Genomic DNA, 8,406 nt, shown 5'->3' on the forward strand with positions numbered 1-8,406 from the left:
ATTGATGTAGAGCTGGCTCTTGAGGATGTAGTCGATGACGGGCTGGCAGAGGTAATCCACGACGTGTCCGTCCCCGTGCTGCAGGTCCAGTCTGGGGGTGTGGGGAGGAAACAAGGGGTCAGAGCCCGCTTGGGTGGGTTGGGTGCCCCTGCAAATGGAGGGGCTGGCTGCGGGCACCCCTCTGCCCACCCTGTAGTGGGAGTCCCCTCGTGTCACCCACCTGCGATGTAGTCGATGACGGGCTGGCAGAGGTAATCCACGACGTGTCCGTCCCCGTGCTGCAGGTCCAGTCTGGGGGTGTGGGGAGGAAACAAGGGGTCAGAGCCCGCTTGGGTGGGTTGGGTGCCCCTGCAAATGGAGGGGCTGGCTGCGGGCACCCCTCTGCCCACCCTGTAGTGGGAGTCCCCTCGTGTCACCCACCTGCTTTTGGTGGAGCTGACGACTGACATGGGGTGATTGGAGTCATCCTTCACCACCAGGATGTTGTTCTGCAGGGAAAGGAGAGAGAGGAGCAAAGGGATGGCCCGAAAGCAGCCTCATGGTGGCCCCATTGCTCATCCCAGAGCATCTGGCCTTGAGATATTTTCTGCCCTATGGCAAAAGTGCTCCCCTGGGTATGGAGAGGCTGTGGGTCCTCTCACAGTCTTCTGTGGCCACGTGAGCACCCACTTACTTTGTACTTGCGGAGTATGGAGGAGTGGTTCATAATTCGGTCGGGGTCTGCTCCATCCCGGGGCACCACTACGATCCCAAACTCCCCGACGATCACCTCCATCTAGGAGCAACCCAAAGGACGGAGAGCTTTCGTAACCATCCCATGCAAAACCTGCCACTCTCTGCCACTTCCCTTGGCACCAAGAAAGCTGGGCCATGGTCTGGATGGAGATAACATTAAATTTGCTTTCTATCTGGACAACCTTTGGCAGAAACTTGGATTTATCAAGGCATGGTAAGTGGTCTACGAAATAAAAAGGCACAGGGTTAAATCCTATTAATAGCCGTTGAGGTGAGGCTTTAGGGGGGACTTGTCATGGTAGAAAGAGGGTGGCAGCAGAAGAGGCTGCCCAAGGAGGACGTGACCTCTGTCATGCTGGAAGGCTTTATGAGCAGGATGGACGTGTTGGTCTTGGCAGAGGTCTTGTAGGGTTGTTCTGCCCAGGGCAGAGAAAACCCAAGTTTGCGCCAAGGCTGGTGGCCAAGTTTGCTACCGCGTGGGGACAGTTCCTGCTGCCTCACCCGTCTTGGGACAAACCAGGCTCATCAGAAAGGGCTCCGGGTCAGCAAATTCAGGCAGCAGGAGCATGTGAGGCGGTGCTGGCGCTGGCAGCCTCTCTTTGCCTGTGCTTTGACATGCAGGTTTTGCATCCTTTGTGCTGGGCTTCGAGACCTGCCTCACCTTGGATTTTGCAGCCTTTCAGAGGAGATACCTGCCAGCTAATTGCTTAAAAAAATCTTAGGATTGAGGGCATGGTAAATTATTTTAGAAGTGGCAGAGTGGCTTAAGGAAGGGGTTTTTGTGTTGACCACCTGATTTCAGCAAAGAGCCGGGTGAGCTCCCATAGCCAGCACCATTCTGATGGCCGGGACAAGCACGTGGGTCGGTAACCCAGCCCCTCTGGCTAGGGCTAGTGTCCTCCCAGGAAAATGTGGCTTCTTTAGGCATGGACCACAGTGTCCAGGGTGCTGCAGTCCTTCACTAACTGGGGAGGGAGGGCGCAGCGGGTTTTGGCTGTTTGAGTTGTGGCATTGAAGGCACTGAGATGGGCTTGTGTTAGCTGTGAGCTGGCTTCAGGCATCATCTGGCCAAGGATTCAAGATAGTTTTGCTTCTCAGTCTTTGTAAAGATGGGTATTTGGGTAAAGTACCCAAGGAGAAGCCTTTTATTAAGCGAAAGCTGTCACTTTGGCTGTGTACGTGTTTAATTGCTAACATTAGGCCAACTTTTGCAAGCTTCTTGTTTCCTACCTCCACGCCTCGCTGTTGCCAGGACTTGCATCTACTTGATGCTGGCTCCTTCCTTGGGACGAGGTGTGGGAGTGCAGCCTTTGGAAATTGCTTAGGACAGGCTTACACAGCACCCTGGGTGACGTCCTCTGCGTGCGTGGGGCAGGACTTGGGGCTGGGCAGGGTCGGTGACTCGGGTGCAGGAGACCCTGTCCCTCAGGCTGCCCATGTGTAGGGGAGGTGAGGGCTGGGTTGGGATGAGGAGGCGATGGGGATGGTGGGCATGGCTCCTGCCATCCCAAGGGACCTGAGCGGCTCCCGGGAGCACTGGGCATGGGGAGGATGGTGGAGGATGGTAGTCTGGGTCAGAGGAACATGGAGGGGGCCTGGTGGTGGTGACTCACATCCGCCTCGTTCCAGAGCCCAGGGATGCAGAAAGACTCCAGCAGGTCACTGCCACAGAGCAGTAAGATGCGAAGCTCTGGAGAAAAGAAGCAGAGAAGCTCAGAGGTGGGAGCAAACAGGCATCCCCCATCGCCATCCCGCTGCACTGCTCAGGGAAACCCGCTTCTGCACAGCCCTCCCCTGACAAAGTAAATCCTACTAAAGATCCTTCTCACATCCCTGCTGGTACCAAGTATCAAAGACCCCCCACCCTGTTTTATTCCAGCTCCTCTCCCATGCTGCTGGGTTGTTGTCAGCATTGCTACACGCTGTTCAACTGCGGCTGTGCTCCAGCCCTGGAGGTGAGGTATCCCGGGGGAAGGGAGGAATTTCTCCATGCTGTGGGCATCTACAATTGCTTGAGGATCTGCTGCAGGGGCTCGAGCCATGGAGCAGCTGGGAGAGCCCTGGGGACTGCTCAGAGCCCTGGGAACGACCATGTTTGCCTTAACAAAGCTGATGATGAAGCACCAGAGGTATCGCACATCTTGAAGGACTTCCATGTCCTCCCTTTCTCATCCTAGGTTGGGACCAGTGCTGGGACTGCTTGGTTGGGTTTGCTGCTCAGTAAGCATAGCAAGAAAGCTGTAGGGCCTGTAAGGATTAATTTATTTGTACAAATACTGGAGGAAAGCCATAAATCCACCTGGAGGGGTGGGAAAAGGCGGCTGTATGGGAAGGTGCCTCCCTGGTTGGCTTTTCCAGGTTGACAAACCTTTGGGCTCTGCATGGTACCCATGCTAGGATGGGTGTTGTGCCAGGCTGTGTATGAGCTAGCCCATTAAATAGGTCTCAGAAACCCCAGCAAGCTGCCAGTGAGCCACCCTCCCACGCAGAGCCCTTGGTGATGGATGGTGGTGCCACGCGCGTGACAGTCTGGTGGCTCTCAAACCCCTAAAGGGCTTTAGGCAAAGGGGCACTGTGGCTGCCAGGGTGGCCAAAATCCCTCCCGCTGGGGAGGGCAAAGCTCGACAGGGCTGTGGGCAACGTGAGGATGTGGGTGACGTTGGCGTGGCAGGGCAGGTGGGGGGGACTTTCAGGGCACGATGCCATGGTGGGTCTGTGCCAGCACTGGGAGCTGGGTCCCCAGCACTCGCTCCCTTATGTTAGGCTGCTTGTGTGTCACAGGGAAGGGGCTCAGGCCAGTTTAGCTCTGCTCCTGTTTCATCCCTAAGCCCCGGGAGCTGGCACCAGGGTGGGATGATGGTCTGCCATCCTTTGGTCACTGCTGGATCTGTTGCACTGGAGTGACATGGAGGGGGCTGCGTACTCACCGATCTCCTCGTATCTCATCACCGACCCCAAGTTGGCGTTTTCATCTGGGGAAGGGAAGCAAAAGAGAGATGCTGGTGCCCAGGCTGGGAGGAAGGCTGGGGGCTGGCGCTGAAGCCAAGGCAATACCGAAACTTGTCTCTACCTACCCACAAAGGTGAAGCGCTCCATGGGTGGGCGAACGCAGCAAATCCGGCTCAGACTTTCTCCCACCTTCCCCAAGATTTTTGCTAAAGGTGAAGAAGAAAGAAAATTAACCAGAGAGATAACGATGCCCTGGCAGACTGACCCACAGGAATGCTTCAGCCACCCTGGTCCTGCGAGGTACTCCTGTGCCTGGGTATGGGAACTGCCTTCAGCGCCTCACCACCACCTCCGCTCATGATCTTAACTCCTAAGAGTGCTATGATGTGGCTTGAAGAGACCAACTCACTTAAAAAAAGAAATCACAAGATGTTTGTTTTTATGGGATTTAACTAATTGCCCATCTTCTCCCCAGCAGCTGTCTCTATGTCCCACGTCCCAATGGCTTGTGTGGGATCCAGCTGTGCCACCTCTCCTGCCAGCTCATCTCTCGCACGCACCACATGGGTACCAGATACCCTTTCTCTTAGCTGCTCTCGCTGCTTGGAGATCATCCAACTAAAGTCCAGCGCGATTTCACAGCCATTTTAAGCCGTTCTTGGTTCCCCTTGCTGTGGCAGATGCTACTCCTGCTCCCTCCCCAGCATTGCATCCCCACCCGACCCTGGGCATGGTGCATGGAGCCTGATGAGAGGACCCGACCCAAAAATAAGATGATGGAGCACCATTCCCAATGCTCAGCAGCCCCAGCTGGGAGGCAAGTGGTGGGTGTCATCCCCCGTCCCCTCCCCTGCCGCCACCTACCCGCGGTGGGCTTGGTGGACACGTTGTTGTTGTTGTTATGGTAGATGGTCTGCGAGGACTCGTTCTGGGGCTGGCCGATCACGGGGGTGATGGAGGGGGTGTTGACGTTGGAGAGGATGCAGCCAGTCACTCTCTGCAAGAAGGCAGAAATGGAGCTGGATGAGTGCCTTCCAAAACCTTTACAACCCCTGTACCGAGCCTCCGTGCCCTAGGTCATCTTCAGCACCAGGTACCTCCAGGGTCACAGCAGGATCCCCAGTCCCACCCGACCTCACCGGATGGGTCAGGTGCTGGCAGGACCCTGTGAATAACAACTCGCGATTAAGGCTGGGGGGGGGTGGGAGTAACTTTTTGCATAGACCCATGAGACTGACAAGGCTGCAGGCAGGCATCGCATGGAGGTTTTTGTAAATTCTGACCAATAAATAAAAATACAGCGGCTGAAGAATCAGCGGTGCGAAGCCAGCAGCTTGAGTGTTACCCTGGGAGCAAACATGCCCTGTTTTCTTCCACCCGTCTCTTCCAGGAGAGGAAGCATCTCCAGGAGCACCCTTGCTTCCACACCATGGTCCCTGGAGGTACCGGACATCCCCCAGAGCTGGTTATTGCTACTTCTGTGCCTCCTTTTTGGGCTGCCTGTGAGTTTGTATGATGATGCATTACCCGTTTCCCATCCTTGGTTTGCTCACTGTATGCAAGTGTCAGCTGCAGCCCTGGTCACCTGAGGGCAGTCACCTTCCTCCTCAGCTCTCAGGCCTGCCTGGGCTTTGGAGAGACTTTTCCTTCTAGCTTTTGTGCTCCCCAGGGACTTTCCAGATGCTGGATTTTCCCATTGACTCACGCCGTGAGGTTCATAGAGCGGTTTTGTCTCAGCTGGCGAGTGGGGGTGCCCATCCACCTCTCCTTCCCTTCAGGGTGGGGAAGTGGTTGGCATTAATGGTTTGGCTTATGCCCACCCACTCTGCCTTCACCCCCGCTCCCCTCCTGTGTGTGACGGGGACAGTGCCAGCTCCAGCTGGAGGGCTCCATTTGCTTTTCCCATCGGGTCAAGGAGCTCACAGTGGCTGTGACCAAGGTATCTTGCACCTCTTCCATGTCAGGACTTCAGGAATGTTCCTGCAAGTCTTCTCTCTGTCTGTCCCAGCCATACCTTGGTTGTTGAGGTCCACGTGCAAGAGCACCCCCCTTCCCACGCCCTCCCCACGCCCCACCGTGTGTGTGCCCATGGTGAGGGGGCTGCCTCACCTTCATCAGGTCGCGGTGGTGCTCCAGCACGCTGCAGGTGGTCTGCCAGGTGTCCTGATAGCACTCCCAGGGGTCCACCCTGCGGGGGCACAGCAAGGTGACGGTGTGGGTCGCTGCCTGGACCTCCTGGCTGTCTTATCTCCTCCCACCAGGTTGGCTGTTGGTGCTGGTTGGCAACAGCCACTCTTGCTCCCCCAGCTCTACCATGGACTGTGTCCTTCCTCCAGCCCTTCCACCCAGCTCTCCCGGATGGCTTTGGGGACCTGAACGTGTGCTCAGAGAACATTCCACTCTTGGTACCCAACTAACCAGCTGTCATTTGGCTTGGATGTAACCACACGTGGTATGACCCTGCTTCCCGAGGGCAAACTGGAGATGTTTCTGATCCCACCTCGGGCACCACGTGGCGATACTGGGAAGGGGGGAGTTGGTGGGCTGGTGCTGCAGGTGTAGGAAGGGCAGGTGTCACAGCACAAGGCTGGGCTGGACCGGGATGAATACGGGCTTCACTGGCCACCACAGACTCAGTGTGGGGCTTGCGAGACCCCGTGAAGCCCAAGGGCCCCCCTGAAGGGTGTAACACCCCTCATCCTGGACCAGGAGAGGAAGGGCTCTGGTTTTTAACCAGGCTTGCGTTGGGAGAAAGTCCACCCTGGAGCTCCGGCAGCAGATGCCATCTCCACTGTGCTGAGAGGCTGGGCTTGGCACGCAGGACTTTGCCACCAGGGTGCCAGTGGTGTGGTGGGTGCGGGCTCTGCCACTCACCTGATCCAGTCGGAGGACTGGACGGCCAGTTGGCACATGGTCAGGCGGTGCCGGCTGGAAACCAGGCCCTGCAAGAGAGGGGGATGGAGGAACGGTGATGGGGAGGAGGTGTCATGCCCTGGCCAGACTGGGCTTGCAAAGCTTTCCGGGGCAGAGCATTGGCCTTGCTCAGGTGAGATAGGCCAGAAGGATTCATTCCTGCCTGCAAAAAGTTATTGAAGTGCCTGTGCTGGAGGAGAGCAGTCCCTGCCTTACTTCAACCCTGGTTACAAACCAGTTGGTGAGATTTGCTCAGTGCCACTGCTCTCAGCCCTGCGCTGGAGTGGGGCCAGACCTGGGGATGGGGGTTTCTTGGTGAAATTTTTCCAGATTCAGGAGAGGAGGACACTCTCGCCTCTCCTAATTTGGATTTCCCTCCACCCCAGAAAGTGCTTTTAAAGGTCCCTGTTTGCACCATCAGCACCTGCACAATCCTACTATCAGACAAAAAAAGAAAAAACCCAACCCAACCAGATGGCCACTGCCATTCTGGGTGAGAATGTTTCTCCTTGCTATCTAGTACTTTGGCTGGTTGTAGGGTCTTGCTGCAGTTTTTATCTAACGAGTGAGTGGTTTTATCCTCTCCCCTCCTCTTGGAGACTCTCCCATGGCCAGGAGCTGCCCCGGGCAGAGGAGGTCCATGAGAGGACCATGAGTGCCAGCAGCACTGTCCAGTGCTCACTCTGGGCTTCAGAGACACCACCACACATAGGAAGTAGGAAGAGAAAATGGGGACAACCCACCGTCTTCCCGTAGGAGTCGTGCACAGGCGAGACAATGCCACCGATGACGATGAAGCGTCCTGTCTTGTGCAGGTAATCCCGGGCTCGCTCTGAAGGAGGAGGATAAGGAAAAGGGTGCAGGGGGATTCAGTTGGGCCCACCAAGGCCGTAACGCCCTGCTGCTTCCCCCCAGCTTTGCCCAACACCAGTGGAGCGGCTCAGCCGGGCTTGGGCAGCACTGGGTGGGGAAGGCCACCAAGGGAAGGGCTGGCTTCATCTTTATTGTCCGTCTCATTCGGTGCCATCCTTGGTGATGCTGAGCATGGACCTTCCCGGGGACCCACAAACCTCATGGGAAGGAGAGGTTGGTGGGAAGAGGGCAGGGCTTCAACAAAAGCTAACCACATTCAGACCCCAAATCACCTTCAACCACCTTGCCAGGGCACTGGGGGGTCAGCCAAGAGCCTGCACCACTGGCGAGAGCCACACAGCACAGACGGGTTCTTCTGGCAGCCCTGGAGGAGCCAGGCTGAGCTCACCAGGCGATGCATGAAGCTGGGTCATTCCCTGCCTGCAGACAAGCCCTTCCCTTTCTATTTTTCTCTGCTCATAAACTACATCCACACTGTCTCTCCCCATGCCTTCTCCCCTCCTTGCCTACTCCAGTTTGCCACTGACTACCAGGCAAATTTTTTCTTAGCAGCTGGAAGATGACTGACAGCTCTTCTGACTTCAAGCATCACTTCTGACAAGGGCTCCTTGGAGGTGGGTGAGATTTAAAAATCCAGGATAATAACAAAATCTAGTTAAAAATGTCCCTGCCCATGGCAGGCAGGTTGGACTAGAACTTTGAAGGTCCCTCCCAACCAGTCTGAGTCTATGATTCTAAGATGTGTTGTTGGTTGACAGCTTAAGAATTGCCATCCTGCATGGGGCAACACGCACGGGTGCTGAGCACAGCTGGATCCCTGCCACCCCTGCCACAAGACCCATACTTTGTGTGCTGCTGTTCTGGAAACGCTGACAAGTTCATCGGGATGGGCAGTACAGCAGGACTGAGCCACTCATCCCCGTCAACTCCTCTCTG

General features: G+C 56.2%; 1 protein-coding gene across 1 annotated transcript; it reads right to left on the reverse strand.

Annotated features, from left to right (window-relative positions):
• Nucleotides 1-7,429, reverse strand: NMNAT2 (nicotinamide nucleotide adenylyltransferase 2; the record flags this gene model as incomplete). The annotated part of the gene is made up of 10 exons (XM_010075269.1): nt 1-91; nt 421-488; nt 674-775; nt 2,349-2,425; nt 3,663-3,707; nt 3,810-3,890; nt 4,549-4,681; nt 5,794-5,872; nt 6,559-6,626; nt 7,341-7,429. Coding segments are annotated over 10 exons (833 nt in total), but the record flags the coding sequence as incomplete, so codon positions are not given.
• Between the last annotated feature and the right edge of the window lie 977 nt (nt 7,430-8,406).

Source organism: Pterocles gutturalis, unplaced genomic scaffold, assembly GCF_000699245.1.
Source record: "Pterocles gutturalis isolate BGI_N339 unplaced genomic scaffold, ASM69924v1 scaffold13912, whole genome shotgun sequence".
Lineage (NCBI taxonomy): Eukaryota > Metazoa > Chordata > Aves > Pterocliformes > Pteroclidae > Pterocles > Pterocles gutturalis.